The sequence below is a fragment of the Octopus bimaculoides genome, chromosome 18, assembly GCF_046866305.1.
Source record: "Octopus bimaculoides isolate indiv1 chromosome 18, ASM4686630v1, whole genome shotgun sequence".
NCBI lineage: Eukaryota > Metazoa > Mollusca > Cephalopoda > Octopoda > Octopodidae > Octopus > Octopus bimaculoides.
Genome location: NC_142945.1, coordinates 29,141,570 through 29,158,132, shown reverse-complemented (window position 1 = coordinate 29,158,132; position 16,563 = coordinate 29,141,570). Strand labels below are relative to the sequence as shown.

General features: G+C 32.9%; 1 protein-coding gene across 15 annotated transcripts in view; it reads right to left on the bottom strand.

Annotated features, from left to right (window-relative positions):
- Positions 1-2,740: 2,740 nt before the first annotated feature.
- Positions 2,741-16,563, bottom strand: part of LOC106867760 (3',5'-cyclic-AMP phosphodiesterase 4C) — a 702,494-nt gene continuing 688,671 nt past the window's right edge. For all 15 annotated transcript variants that reach the window (XM_014912735.3, XM_089365944.1, XM_089365946.1 and 12 more), the window contains 3 exons: positions 14,455-14,577; positions 12,410-12,592; positions 2,741-9,091 (listed from right to left, as the gene is read on the bottom strand). In XM_014912735.3, coding sequence (XP_014768221.1) covers positions 8,753-9,091; positions 12,410-12,592; positions 14,455-14,577 — 645 coding nt within the window. In that variant the 3' untranslated portion in view covers positions 2,741-8,752. The remainder of the gene's footprint in view (positions 9,092-12,409; positions 12,593-14,454; positions 14,578-16,563) is intronic.

The window sequence follows — 16,563 nt, the reverse complement described above, 5'->3', positions numbered from 1 at the left end:
GCATTAGTTTTTGCATGCACTCACCTGCATATTTCAAAGGCATTGACATAACGATAGCTAGTTTTGCATTCAGTTCTGTTGACAGAAGTTTTTTCCCTGCAAACTTCATATCGACCAAACCTTACCATGTAGCAATGTTCAACTTCCTGTGTTTTACCTTCTACACAAACATCATTCATAAACCTGCAGACCTGATATTTGACTCTTGTGCAAACACACTTTCATGGTCTTCAATTCTCTTCTGTCATTTATACACCACCAATAATGCACTCATACCACACTTTGTTCTCTTACCTTACAACCCATTTTTTTTGCTCGAATGTTTCCATCATCTTAGCACTCAACTTATTTCTTATTTTAGCTTAAACAATGTTACAACATACATGCATACATACATTCAATACTATACAGGCAGCAAGTATTTGTGTTCACAGTGATTGTTTCCAGACTGTGTAAAATCTTCATGCACAATTCCCGACATAGGCGCAGGAGTGGCTATAGGTGCAGGAGTGGCTATAGGCACAGGAGTGGCTATAGGTGCAGGAGTGGCTGTGTGGTAAGTAGCTTGCTTACCAACCACATGGTTCTGGGTTCAGTCCCACTGCATGGCATCTTGGGCAAGTGTCTTCTACTATAGCCTCGGGCCGACCAAAGCCTTGTGAGTGGATTTGGTAGACGGAAACTGAAAGAAGCCCGTCGTATATATGTATATATATATATGTGTGTGTGTATTTGTGTTTGTGTGTCTGTGTTTGTCCCCCTAGCATTGCTTGACAACTGATGCTAGTGTGCTTATGTCCCCGTAACTTGGCAGTTCGACAAAAGAGACCGATAGAATAAGTACTAGGCTTACAAGGAATAAGTCCCAGGGTCGATTTGCTCGACTAAAAGGCAGTGCTCCAGCATGGCCACAGTCAAATGACTGAAACAAGTAAAAGAGATAGTTTCTGTCAGCTACTGCACCTAGTAATAGTTCACATTGCACTACTTCACTTTTTATCTGCAATAGCACCTGCTACACATCTTAACTTGACCAAAACTGTTAACACTGCCTGCCATTTTCTCCTGTCATTTTCAATAATAAACACACTATACTTTCTGTGCTCTTTCTTTCAACTGCTTACCTTCTTCTCTCTATACAACCTCACTTGGATAATGTGTGTTTGAGTATTATTTTCTCCACTTTGTTTTACACCAATGTACTTAGACATCTCTATATATATTCTCATTATTATCAACTAAATATTATTGAGGCAGATTTTTTACAGCCATATACAATTCCTGTCACCAACCCTTGCCTGTTTCCATATAAAGTGACATGTTTTCCATGGAAAATTGGAAACAAATGGCACAGCTTGTATGATGATGAGGTTTGTTTACAACTATCACATGATGTCCAGACAACTAGGCACAAACATACAATATATATATATATCTTTTTACTCGTTTCACTCACTAAACTGCGGCCAAGCTGGGGCACCAACTTGAATTTTTAGTCAAATGAATTGACTCCGGTACTTATTTTTTTAAGCCTGGTACTTATTCTATCAGCCTTTTTTGCTGAAGTGCTAGGTTATGGGGACACAATCACACCAACACCGGTTGTCAAGCAGTGGTTGGGGGACAAACACAGATACAAAGACACACACACACACACACACATACACACATAATATATATGATGGCCTTCTTTCAGTTTCTGTCTACCAAATCCACTCACAAGGCTTTGGTCGGCCTGAGGCTATAGTAGAAGACACTTGCCTAAGGTGCCATGCAGTGGAACCATGTGGTTGGAAAGTAAGTGTCTTACCATATAGCCATGCCTGCATGTATATATATATATATATATATCATCATCATCATCATCATTGTTTAACGTCCGCTTTCCATTCTAGCATGGTTGGACGATTTGACTGAGGACTGGCAAGCCAGAAGGCTGCACCAGGCTCCAATCTGATCTGGCAGAGTTTCAACAGCTGGATGCCCTTCCTAATGCCAACCACTCCAAGAGTGTAGTGGGTGCTTTTACATGCCACTTGTACGAGGGCCAGTCACACGGTACTGGCAACGGCCATGCTCAAAAAGGTGTTTTTTACATGTCACATGCACGGGAGCCAGTCCAGTGGCACTGGCAATGACCTCGCTTGAATGATTTTCTAATGTGCCACCAGCACAAGTGCTAGAAGGCAATGCTGGTAATGATTACACTCTAATGGTGCTATTTACGGGCCACTAGCATGGAAGCCAGACAGCTGCTCTGGCCATGAACATGCTTGACAGTGCAATTAGTGCTCCACTGGCACGGTGACCAGTCATCAAGTATGGTTCAATTTCGATTTCACTTGCCCAACAGGTCTTCGCAAGCAGAGTTTAATCTCCAATAAAGGAGAGGTTGGCATGGGTGCCAGTCATTGGATTCGGTTCGATTTCGATTTCAGATTTCAAATTTCAAATTCCAAATTACATATATATATCTTTGATGGGTTTCTTTTAGTTTCTGTTGACCAAATCCACTCATAGGCTTGAGGCTATAGAATGCACTTACCTAATATTCAGTAAGACCGAATCTGAAACCATGTAGTAGGTAAGGAAACTTCTGAATCATACAGAAGCCTGTTACTCTGGACTCCACAGACAAGTCAGAATGAGCCCATATATCTGTCTATCAATCAACTGATTGATAGAAAGAGAGTGAGAGAGAAAGAGAGAGAGAGAGAGAGATAAGAATAATGAGCCAAGATAAAATATTTTAGGCTTTTATTATCATTCTACAAAATGTGTGTAGCTAAAAAAAAGCAAAAAAATTGATAAACTTTGGTCTGAAACTGTTCATAAATATTTTGAATTTCATATCTATAGGTTAACTGTAGCAATTAATACCTTTTATAGATTTTAAACCAAAATTGTTCACAAAAGTATTTCTTATTCTCAATTTTTTAGAATATCTGTTACATATGATGAAAAGAAAGAAAAAACTTCAAAAAAAAAGGGATAAATACAGATGGCCAGCAAAATGATAAGCAAAGAATTACTAAGAACAATTGTTAGGAATGTCATTTATCATTGAAGTGACTGAAAATTTTCCATATTCACACATAATGGCTATCAGCATGTTTTTGTGTGTACAAATGCACACACACACACACACACAAATAGGGCTATAAATAAACTAATGTACATATACATACATGCAAATTTGGCGGGGGAGGGTGTTGTTGAAAGAGTAATCCTTCCTAAGAGAGCTGCACTGATTGTGGTTATTATTAATCTCAGTTTTAATTAATTAATCCATTAGGTATTAATATTAAAATGTTCTGTCATACTTTGTCACTGATCTCTATACAATACATACACATGCATACATTCACACACATATGTCTATGTGTGCCTGTATATGTATTTGTGTGTGTATGAATGTGTCCCCCCACATACATACATACATACATACATACCAGAAGATGGATTTGGTATTAGTCTTTATTTTGTACAACAATCGTTTTGACCCATCCTGCTACTGTTGCTTATGGATGGGACTCTGTGCATCATGTTGTGTTGCTTCTATTTTGCAGTTTGGGTCACATCAGCTACATTCATCTTCTGGTTACTTAATCAATTATTAACTAACACTGTGGGATTTCTGAAGTAGATCCAATGGAAATATACCCCAACTGCAGATGACACCAGGTAGCCCAAACTATGCCAGTACTTTACTCAACACATTAACACACTAATTGACATATACCCATTAGTCCAAAATATTACATATATATATGTATATATAAATATATATATGATATGTATAAATATATAATTGATATACATATGTATATATAAATATATATATATACACACACAATATACAATATATAATGTATTCTATTTTATTTTACATGCAACATTACTCTCCTCATCAACTGTCAATTGAAGATCATTATGATTTTGACAACACTCTATACTCTGCATATCATAAAACACACACACACACACTCTCTCTCTCGCTCTTTCTCTCTCTCTCATGCACACACACACATGCATTAATAAATTAATTCATATTTTTGTCTATAATCATACATAAAACATTAACTGAAAGAGCATTCAATACATTTTAAATAGAATTTTATTTTGCATTATAGTTTCTTGTCATGTTTTTGATATCTCATTCCATATTTCCATCTTTAGACTATATTCTCAAAATATTTCTATTCTGAGCCTAAAGAAATTGTAGGTCTTTGAAAAAAGGATTTAAGTGGATTTGGGTTTGTATTTATTTGGTACTTCTGAATGCTTAAAAGTCTAAGATGAAATCACAATTTGTTCTTCAGTAATATGTTCGATAAGCAACATAACTGATATTTGTAAGCAGCTTCATTACATCTTAGTTCTTACAAAATGTTTAAATCACTTGAAAATATTTTATTAGATTTTAGTAATCTTCCTTTCTTATATGTATAAAACTTTAACATCCATGACTGTAACTTGTGTTACAAATTTTATATATATATATATGTGTGTGTGTGTGTGTGTGTGTGTGTGTGTGTGTGTGTGTGTGTGTGTGTGTGTGTGTGTGTATGCATGTATGTATATGTGTCTACATATCTATCTATCTATGAACAGGAGATTAGGAAAAATTGTAACCTATCTACATATATATATATATCATCATCATCATCATCATCGTTTAACGTCCGCTTTCCATGCTAGCATGGGTTGGACGATTTGACTGAGGACTGGTGAAACCGGATGGCAACACCAGGCTCCAGTCTGATTTATATATATATATATATACTTTATTTGTGTGTTTGTGTGTGTGTGTGTGTGTGTGTGTGTGTGTGAGAGAGAGAGAAAGAGAGAGAGAGAGAGAGAATTATATGGAATTACAAATGATACTCATATGATCTATTGATGCTAGATTCTACTAAAGCAGGCAGAAAAGAAAAATGCCATATCTGTAGTTTTAGTGCTATCATTGATGTATATTTTATAGGTGTTAGTCAATTATCATCATCAACAGAATGTCAACATTTCATTATATTACCAGTTGGTAATTATAGCTTATTTTCTCTCAAAATAAATGATTCTAATCTAATTCATCAATTGTTATTTCATGCAAAGCAATTATTAGAATGCTAACAGAAAACTATTAGTTCACATTAAAGTTATTTGTAATAAAGTTTAATGTTTAATGGGAACATTTCTTTTACTTTTTTACATTCATTTGTCATGCTAACATACATGTAATGCTAACCACTGGCTAGACATTTACAAATTACTGGAACAATTGTGAAGAGAGCATAGAACCTGCAATAAGGTAAGCTCAGAAGTACAGTGCAGTGACTGTAAAGTTTAGACTCTTAAATACATGGTGACTATTTCACTATTCATTATATCTTAAAGCAGAACAGATTAACCTATAACATGACTTATACAACAACATTGAGTACTTACATTTTTTAATAGTATTCTGGTTATTGCTTTGTTGTCAAAGCCAAATTAAAGGCATTACAGTAGATTTAAGCTGTGCAGTTTCTTGTAGCCTATTTGAGCTTTCAGAAAAGATTCAAAATTACCAAGAATTTTTTTAATTATAAACAGATTTTGTGTACATGTGTTTGTGTGTGTGTGTGTGTGTTTGTGTGTGTGTGTGTTTTATGAATATAACAGACATGTTAAATTAAAGGTTATGAAAAATATTTAACACCAATAAATGTAAGCATATACATATATTGACCAAGTGAATATTTATTGTTATTTCAATAGCAACCTCATGTATAGTAAGCTATCATATGTATACACTTTATATACATATGTTACATTCTCACACGCACATACATATGTACAAGTACAAAACAGCACAAATACATATTCGCAAACACATACATGCAGAATCTAAATGGTTTTGCTTACTAAATGTTAAGTGCTTACAAAAATTGTGTGTTGCTTGCTTAAATTATTCTTTGCTTCTCAATTTTACTGGTTTTAATAAAAAATAAATTGCATGTTGTAAAATAAAATAGGTTATAGGCTCTATCTGGGGATACTTTATGAATCAGCCTAAGTACAATAGTGAAGTGATTAAGGACATAAAATCTCTGATTCAGAGGAAATTAATAGCTACAGAATCCTTGTTGTTTAACAAGGAGTTGAATGTAAGAGCTGCCTTTATATTGCTCAACAGTATACTTTCAAATATGCCATTGATGTATTTGAAAGTATAAAATCGAATTCAAAATAAATATTGAATAAATAGTGTTTTTTGTTGTATTTGAGGCAGTTATTTTGTTTCCATAGTGGAACAACAGAAAAGTAAAGAATTGTCTACACATGCTAACAACATAAAAAATTGTTTACAGATGTTAAACAACATAAAGGCAAAAAATTGTCTACAAATGTTAACCTCAGAGTTTCCTAATAAAACACAGTAAGCCAAATGTCTTTTATTTTCTGTTTACATCAACAGCATTAAAATATTATTATCTCCGCTTGTTAACAAAATTTCAAGGTAATTTTGAAGGTGTAAATTACCATCAGCCAATATTCTTTACAAAGTAATATAATATCATGAGAGGGAGCATAGAAATTTAACACAAGTTGGGGAGATAGATAGAAAGGTTGGTAGATAGAGAGAGAGAGAGAGAGAGAGAGAGAGAGAGAGAGAGAGAGAGAGAGAGAGAGAGAGAGGGAGGGAGATTAGAGAGAGAAAATAAGGAAAGAAGTAGATAAACACTAAAAAATAAAACACGAAAAGGATAGTTGCATTGTTAATAAACAAAAACAATTCAAGTAACCAATCACAGCCATCTTCAAAATTACCCCCAAAATGGGATTTACAAAATGTTTAAGTGCAGTAACCCTTTTTTCTTTTAACACACATGCACACACACACACACGCAAGCGTGCACACTCACACAAATACATACACACAAATATATATATTAAAAAAACAAAAAGAAGGAAATGCTATGCAAACTTTATCATGAATAAAAACTAAGAAAATATTAAAATTATTATCAAAATATACTGGTTTCAATAGTTTTTAAAACAATTTTGTCATGTTGCAAGAAAAGAGAATATAAATTGAATCAAATTAAATTAATCTTTAAATCAACCAGTCCTGGAAGTATGCATGTTTTCCTCACAAATTTCCCATGATGCTGATAAATTTTTGTAAGGAAAACATGAAATTACAGAACTAATCAAACTAATTTATTTCAATGTTTCCCTTCTCTTAAAAAAAAAAAAAATGAAACCAGCAGCAAATTTTGATAAAAATGTGAATATTTTCTTTCTTTTATCCACAATAATGTTCTGAAAGTATTTTCTTTTTGTTTTTAATATAAATTTACTTGTATGAAACCTCTTAATCTTTTCAATATATATATATATATATATATATATACACACACACACACACACATACACACATGCACACTCAACTATATGTGTGTGTGTATATTTATGCACTCATATACACACACATATATATGTGTGTCTGCGTGCATATTTGTATTTTAGTAGTCAGGCTTTTAGCAAGTGCATATTGAGGAGCACTAACATTTTTACATATAAAATCATAAATACACACATTCACACACATGCAAATGTGTACACACACACACACACACACACACACACATACCACATATATCTTTAACATTTTGATTAACCTTGTAGGAGAAATCTTTACTACAAATAATATGTTTTAACAATGTTGATAAATACATTTGAAAATCATTCTAAACAACAAAGTATGCAAATTAAAATGAATCTAGACACAATTTAAAAGAGGTTCAGGAAGAAAATTATGGGTGTATTTTCAAAATGCATTTACAATAATTATATTTACAAAATAAACTGAAAACTACACCTCTTCCTGTAAAATCTCAATTTTAAGCCTTATCTTTAGTATCCTGTTCACAAAGGTTTTTGATTCTTTACTTCAGTCTGCATTAGAATGTATATTTTTTATATCAAAACCATTGTGAGACAAATATGTTACAACATGTTGGGTTTGTTTTTTAAAAATGTTTTTAACATTTTCAAGCACAACCATGAAAAAGCATAAGCTTGAAAGTGTTACTAGAAATTTTGAATTGCAATAAAGTAATACATACATTGGTTAATTAAATAAAGTTTCTTTTTTTTAACATTTAAAAGTTGAGTATTTAACATTTTTATAATGATACTGGTTGTTGGAGTTTGGTCCCTATTCCAAAGTATTTACTTAGAAAGGAAACAAAAAGGATAAAAGATGAGCCTGTTAGTATACCATTAAGCTAAGTACTTAGAAAAACAAGAAATCACAGATATTTTGAAATTTGTGTTGTTTAGGAAGGGGAAGACTGAAATAGGAACATCTCACATAATGTAGCTGAAGATGTAGCGAGAATATTCTAGAATTGGGGATAATCTGGAGATAAACAAGAGAGAGAAAATCAAATGAGAGATTTTGTTAATTCTGTTTAACATTATCAGCATCTTTAGTACAAATCAACACTTCCAAATAGATAAGAAAATCAAAATTTTCCAGTGTGATAAATTTGCCACAGAAAGAAGTTTTTTCTAATTATTTAGCAGTGAACAAATCTATGTTAGCATTCTGATTTTTGTGAACAGAGCCATGTTAGTGTTCAACACTACTGATTGTGTGTGACAGCAGTGAACAGTCAGATTAGTGTTCAGCACTACTGTGTGTGACAGTAATGAACATCATGTTAGTGTTCTAATAAGTTCAAAATTATTATGTCATAAGTTTTCACGGATAAAGCAGTTCTTCACCTTCATTGTCAAGCTGATCAACAGTTTCTTCACTGAGACTCGATGTGTCAAACCTTACTGTTACTGTATTAGAATCCTGACTGTGCGCACTATTTTCTTCATCAGTAGCTGCATCAAACTGAAACCGGCTTTCTTCTGAGTCTTTGCTTCCTTCCTTTGAATGATTGCAAAAGCTAGCTGATGGACTAATTGGATTCATACTTTGATACCAGTCTCTGTTGTCTTCTAAGGTATCTAAAATATCTTGTGCACTTGGATAAACTAAATCAGCCCAAGTCTCCCATAATGGATGAACAATGTAGTCAATAAAACCGACCTGAAACAAAAACAATAACAATAATAATACTGATGATAACAAAAACAACAACAAAAACAACAACAGTAATAATGGTTTCAAATTTTAGCAGAAATCAACAATTTTAAGGGGAAGAGTTTAGTTGATTACATGTATTTGATGGATACTTTATTTTACCAACCCCAAAATAATGAAAGGCAAAGTTAACTTTAGCAGGATTTAAACTCATAATGCAGAGCTGGAAAAAATGCCACTAAGTGTTTTGTTTGATGCACTAACAATTCTGTTAGTTTGCTGTCCAGACTACAACAATAGCAATAATAACGATGATGATGATGATGATGATAATAACTGGGTAAAATAAATGCATAAATGTAAAATGATAGAAACAGACAAAACAGTCTTTGACCTACCTTTGGTCAATGCTTGACCTACATCTGCAGTCAAGCTATGGGACACTCCACCACAAACATTCCACAAAGAACAAGTGCACCTATTCTAGACACAAATTGTGGGCAGGAGTGTAGAGCATTTAATCAACTATAATTATAACTGGTCCTTATTTTATGCACACCGGATGCAGGAATCATAAAGATGAACTCATAATGTAAAGAGATGTAACTAAACAAAGAAATCGTATTGCTTTCATTCCACTAGTTCAGTCACAACAGTCTAATAATTATTTTTTAGATGAATACGGACCACACTGAGGAGGAGCTACACAACTAACATGAACTGCATTCATAACCTACACCTTTTAGAGAAATCACCCATCATTATCAACTGTGCCCACCTATTACACAGAACAACAAATTTTTCTAAAATTTCAGTTGCATAAGATTTTTTACTGATTCTTGTTTTTAATGTGCTAAATTCAAATCTGAAAATGGTTATGTTCTACATGCTCTAGTTTACATGCAATTTAAAGTTTTGCATTCTAGCTGTTTGCAGTCAAGTTTATTACTTAGACATTTATGTTATCAACAGAGCTGAAATCTATGCTCTCAAGTTTGGTAATACCAAATGTTGATATCAATGCAACAAAAAATTTGTTGACCAGTGTTATTGTAATGCCTGAAAATGTCTATCAGGAGTGACAGGGAAGCTTTTATGCAATAAAAAGCTTTCAAGTTTTTGACTCTCATTAATTGCGGCCATACTTTATGGTAAGAGGATCTCTACTAACTTTGGATCCACATTCTATAACTCAGCATACTGAAATGTCTCATGAGACAGTTAAAAATATTGCTTAGAAATTGAAAATAGAATAAAGTATTTCTATAAAAATAAAAGACAAGTGAAAGATACTAGAGCTATAGAAAGCGTCACTAATACTAAAGTTATGAGCAAAAAACAATTTCAGCGCATTACAAAATAGGATCATATTTCAAAAGAAATGCCTCACATTTACTGCAGACCATTAGATGAGCAGTGTGTACACTACCTTACTGATACACACAGAAACAGATGAGCCAGACGGGCTTTCCCTATTGGTGATCTGTGTAAAGGTGTGACAATCACCAATTCCACATAATATCTTCAATAAATAAATTAAACATGAACTCAACAACAATCCCAAACCCACTGGTGGTTTTCTGACCCGTTCTCCAACAAACATATAAAAAGAGTCTAATTTTCAAATATTTCTTCAATAATTGTTCAACACCTGTTTCCAAAATGGTGATCCCTTCTCACCCACTCACAAACACCCCAAAAAACTGAAAAAAAATATATGTCCATAAAGCAAAAGTAGAGATGATGATAAAATACATAAACTTATCTCCCTGATATCACATACCAGCAAGGTTATGGAACAACTTAACAAAAGAAATTAACTATGTTGCTTGCAGTATGATTCCATCTATATAAAAGTTGTCTCAGTTTTTTTATATTATTTTTTGTTTTGGAGAGGCTTACCTTAACTTTTGAAATGTGATTGAGAAATTGATCATGGAATGATACCTCATGTAATCTTGAAATAGTTAGAAAAGTAGAAAGTGGATGTATGACATTTTAAGACACAAAAATGAAGCTGTTGAACCCAACAGAGAGCTTTCAAATTATGGTACTTCCATCAAACTCTTCCTACAGTATCCCCATAAGAAAATGATCAGTTTGATAAAAAAAAAATTATCTAAAAGTAGGTTTTCATAATTTAACTATCTTTTATAATTCTCTTGTGAAATATCATTACAAAATGCTTTACAATATCAATACAAATTTGTTAATGCTACTAGTTGCATCTACTACTTCCATTGATCTATCAAAGTAATAAATGATTTTCAGTTCCTAATTGGTCACTCTGTTAGCTACAGCTGTGTAAAGGCATATTTGAAGCAGAATCTCTATGACACTACTTGAAGTTTCACAGTATCTTTTATAAACTTGTTAATGCTACACCTATCTAATATAAAGTTTTACTAACTCTCTTTTTCTCATTGTGTGTTGTCATCTCCTTGATTTTACTAAATATAACAACTAAAATTGTATTTGAGACTCATTTTTCCTTTGAAACCAGGCCTATATAAAAGGTTTACATAATCATCAATATGGTCCTTTTGTAGGAACTTCAAGAGAGACAACACAGCACCCATGACTTTCGGAGACATTTTTTTCACACTCAGAATTGTTAAAGCATGGAATAAACTATCTGCATAAGTTGTTAGTAGTTGATACACAACAACCCACAAAACTTCCATGTTTCCTGAAATCCTCCAACTGTACACCTGATGGATTTGTTTTTTTTTAGTTGTAGTGCACCTGAGCACTGTATACAACAATTTGTTTTTATATATCATATAAATTCATAAGGATTGTGAATAAGGCTAAGAATTGTATGTAACTTTCCTCAATTATGATTCAGTTAATGTTTAGAACTGCTTCATTTACAAGTAATTCATTCAATATTCATCAGGCTATAGCAATCCAAGGCATTTTGCAATGCCTTTATACGTAAATATATGCAATACTTACCATGCAGTCTTTATATTAAAAATAAATCATGTCTAATATAAAGCAAAAGTTCCAGCAATTTTGGTGCAAGCTGATATTGAATTTTACTTAAACCAATGCTCACTGTTAGTTTTATTTCAAAAGATTTAATGAACTATAACTTAAAGTGACTATAAATATTAGTTTCAAATTTTGGCATGAAAGGCTAAGTCAACTTTGGCTGAGTTTGAACTCAGAATATTGAGATGGGTAAAATGCCACGAAGCATTTTGCCTGGCATGCTAACGGTGCTGCCAGTTCACTACCTAAAAGTTACTATAAATATTACATGTTCATCACTACAGGCAAAAACAATATTTTGTAGAAATTGTTGAATATGATTTTCACCTGAGATTTTTCAATTGTTGCATTATGTCGGTCACACATTGGACTGATATCTAATCCTTTCTCACGTTCCATATCTCCTTGAATGAAAAACTCTTCCATAATCCGATCAACCCATTTTCGGTAAACTTCAAGTGGTTTCGTAGGATTGCTCAAATCAGAACAATGCACCATGTTTTGTAATACCTGCCAGAAAGTGTAAAATTTAGTTAGAAACAATATGGAATAAATTAACAATAACAGGAAAAGCATAGTTGATATATAAATTTTTGGGAATAAACACTTTATACCTCCTAGAACATCAACTGTTTTATAAATTAGCTTTGTGCACAGAGAGTGTATGTAGAAAGATTTGATCCTTTTTTTTTACTTCTTAAAACATAAAAAAGAATACATTAAATTATAATTGTACACAATTCATTAAAAACCTTTTGAAGTAAAATTTATGATTATTATTATTTTATTTTATTACATTTAAACTTTTTAAATAAAGGAATTGAGAACTAACATAGTGAACATTAAGTAATATTGGTCAGCAGTTTGTTGGTCAATATTTGTTCTGATATAGAAATAGGTAGCTGACAAAGCTAGAATTAAACCAATATATTCATACTTGAAACAACATTAAATTAAAAAAGGTGAGTATAACAGTGTTTATACAAATGTGGAATGACAATAACTGTAATATTTTGTTTCAGAGAAACTTCTTAGAGATGTTTCAAGTGTATGTATTAATTCAATTATAACCTAACCAGCCTTCACATAAAACTGAATATTTTGTTTACTGATTTCTCTATTGGAATGAATACATTTCAAGAATGTGGTATGTTTGACACTGGAGATCAAATCAAATCAAAACACCATCCAAACAATCTACCAATGATATTCTAAGTGAGCCTCTGAATTTTAATATACAAGTCTCTTTGATAAGGTTCTCTGAAACAAAATATTACAACTAACACTGTTCTGGATCCATATATACACTATAAATGTTATGCACATCATTATTTTGATTTAATGAAGATTCAAGTGAGTATATTAGTTTTTTATTGTGTTGTATGCATGTACATACATACATACATACATACACACACACATACATACATGCATACATACATACATACATACATACATATTGTCATTTACTTAGAACTCTGTGTCGTTTCATATTGTCAGCTTTTTATTATGAAGTAAAACAAAATCTATCTATTAAATTCTATTTTTAAGTATCATAAACTGTGATTGTTTTAGAATTACTTCATGTTACATTATAAAATTTATATGACTGGAGAAATTGTTTCCAGATCCATGAGGCAATAAAATTACAGGCAATAAAATTACATTGCTAAGCAAAAACCATTCTCAAAAATTTGAGGGAGGAATACATCAAGTGCTGTTTCTCATTGTATATAAATTAAAGTTGATTTTAGCAAGATTTCAACTCAGAATGTAAAAGGATAAAACTAAATATGACAAGGAAATTTTATCAATGCCTTAATGATTCTGCTAAATCAAAAATATTAATATTTTGCATTGGCTCAAGGTTAAAAATATATATGATAAAATGGAAATACAGTTTATTCCTAGTACTTATTTTATTTATCAAAAATGGAACACATTGGCAAAGCTGGATCAGCAGGTTTTGAAATTAGAGCCAATACTAATTAACAGTGTAGAAAATAAAATATTTACCATTCTTAAGAAATCACATGGCTAATTTCATCACCAAACATATTTAACTGTTAGATAAATGTTTCCACCTGAACAGGAAGCATCTTATCAGTTCACTCAGTTACATGTGCTTTCACTACGCTTTCTATCAATTCACACGTGCTTCAAAGTTTGATTATTTTTCAATCTATCTCCACTTTAATGGCATATCTATTGCAACATATAATTGCAATTATTCTTGTATATTCAGTTTTACAAATATTCAGCTTTAAACTATTATTATCTGCAACTCTTCAAAATTTTGTACAAGTGATTACATTATAAAATAAGTTTTTTTTTATTATAATAATATTAATAATAAAAAAATGTACTGATACCTGAATTCTGTCAGTATAGTTATCCAGCAGTAGAACACCAGATCCAGCAACTTTCTTAGTTTCGACCATTGTTTTTAGGTCAGCTAATAAACTCATATGTTTAGACATATCTGTGGCCAGTACCTGTAAGTATTGAAGACAGATTTAAGACAACTAAAATAATACAATTATTTAAATTTATACCTTAGGCTAATAACAGAATTTCCTGTTTGCATAAGCAACATGTAACATTTCTTTTTTTTCATTTAGGTAGGCAAAGTAGTGTGTTTATGTTCTGGTTTTATTTTAAAAAATTTCTCATGAATAGAGCAATAGTTTGTTTCAAGCAGAGAAACAAAGCTCTTTCAGTGGAATTTAGACAGCATCAGTTTGTATACATGCATATAAAACTGCATCACTTTGTATATATGCATACAAATTGCCCCTAAATGCAAAATGCATCCAAAGTAGCTTCAGAACATGTAACATTGTACTAAATGTCCAAGAAATAAGCACTAAAACCCTGGAAAGTGAATCAGAGTCATTGCAAAGGACCTCAAGGTTTCAGAATGCACTATCACAAGAGTTGTGCATGAGGACATCCAGTACAAGTTGTATGCGATGTAGAGGGGTCAGTTTATATCAGATATGACAAGAGAGAATCATTCAATCTGTGCAAAGTGCTTGCTAAACAAGTTAAAATACCAGGGGGCTGAAATACTTTGATTTTTCTCTGATGAAGAAAACATTAATCAGGGCCAAGAGGTAAACTGGGAATGAGGTTCCAATGGTCATACATACTAAGTTCTCAGCAAATGTGATGGTTCTAGGAGTCATCAGCAACAAGGGAGATATCATGCCTTCTCACTTTTTTGCGCAGGCTTTAGAGTCAATTGAAGAAAGTTGTGAGTATTCAACGGAAGAAAGCATTTCTTCCAACAAGATTCTGTGCCATTTCATAAAGCTAAGACAACCATAGCATGAATGCATGTCAAACTCCATAATCATGTTCTCCCAGATACATGGCATCCTAGCTCACCGGACCTCAATCCTCTGGATTATTATATACAGGGCATACATTGAGACAAAGGACAATTAACACACCCACTCATAAAACCTCTCAAGTTTACCATAACCAGCACTATATCCAATAAAGATTATCTGCTTCTGGCATGTCAACACTTCCAACCTCATATTGAAGCAGTCATTGATTCTAACGGTGGATTCCTTATAATGTGATTAAAAGAATTCTCAAGATTTTGAACCAATTTGTTTACAAACACAGGTTTTCTAAACTCATACACATGATTTCTAAAAACTGATACACCCTGTATATATGTACAAGCACAATACATACACATGCACATTTACAAAGTGCAGTGAATAAACTGTCGTCTAAATTATGCAAAAATGAAAATAACACTAACATCTCATTTTAACAGATATATTTACCAAAATTACATTAAAATATTCTGAAATACTAAAGAGTAAATTTATTCAATAAAATCGTCATTGGCTTCAACCAAGGCTTCCAAACGACTTCAGAATCTCCTGCAACCCTTCTGGACAGTCTCCTTGTTTATGTTGGTGAATGCTACCATAATCCTTGCCTTCAGTTCATCTTTGGTGCTACAAGGAGTTTTGTGGTCTCTCACTCAACTGCACCCCACACATAATAATCAATGGGGTTACAGTCTGGAGGATTAGGTGGCCAGATGTGAGGGGTAATGTAGTTGCAGAAATTGTCTGACAGCCATGACTGGGTTCTCCTGCTTGTATGGCATGGTGCAGAGTCCTGTTGCCAGACAGGGTCTTTCAGCAGCCACCATCTTGACCCAGGGCAGCACCACTTCCTCCAGGTACTTGATGTAGGCCTCCATGTTGAGTCTGAGGCCTTGTGGGAAGATGAATGGAGGCATAATGTTACCGTCACTAGTGATCACTCCAAATACCATGATGTTGACTGGATGTTTTTTATCACTCTTAGTACATGTCCTCACATCTGGCCATTAATTAGAGTGAATTGCAGTAGAGTGAATTGCAGTAGAGTGAATTGCATCATGGTGCTGTTTTTTTCACAGACAGTGCCCAATTGACCATACTATACTGTGTAGTCAACAGAATTAAAAA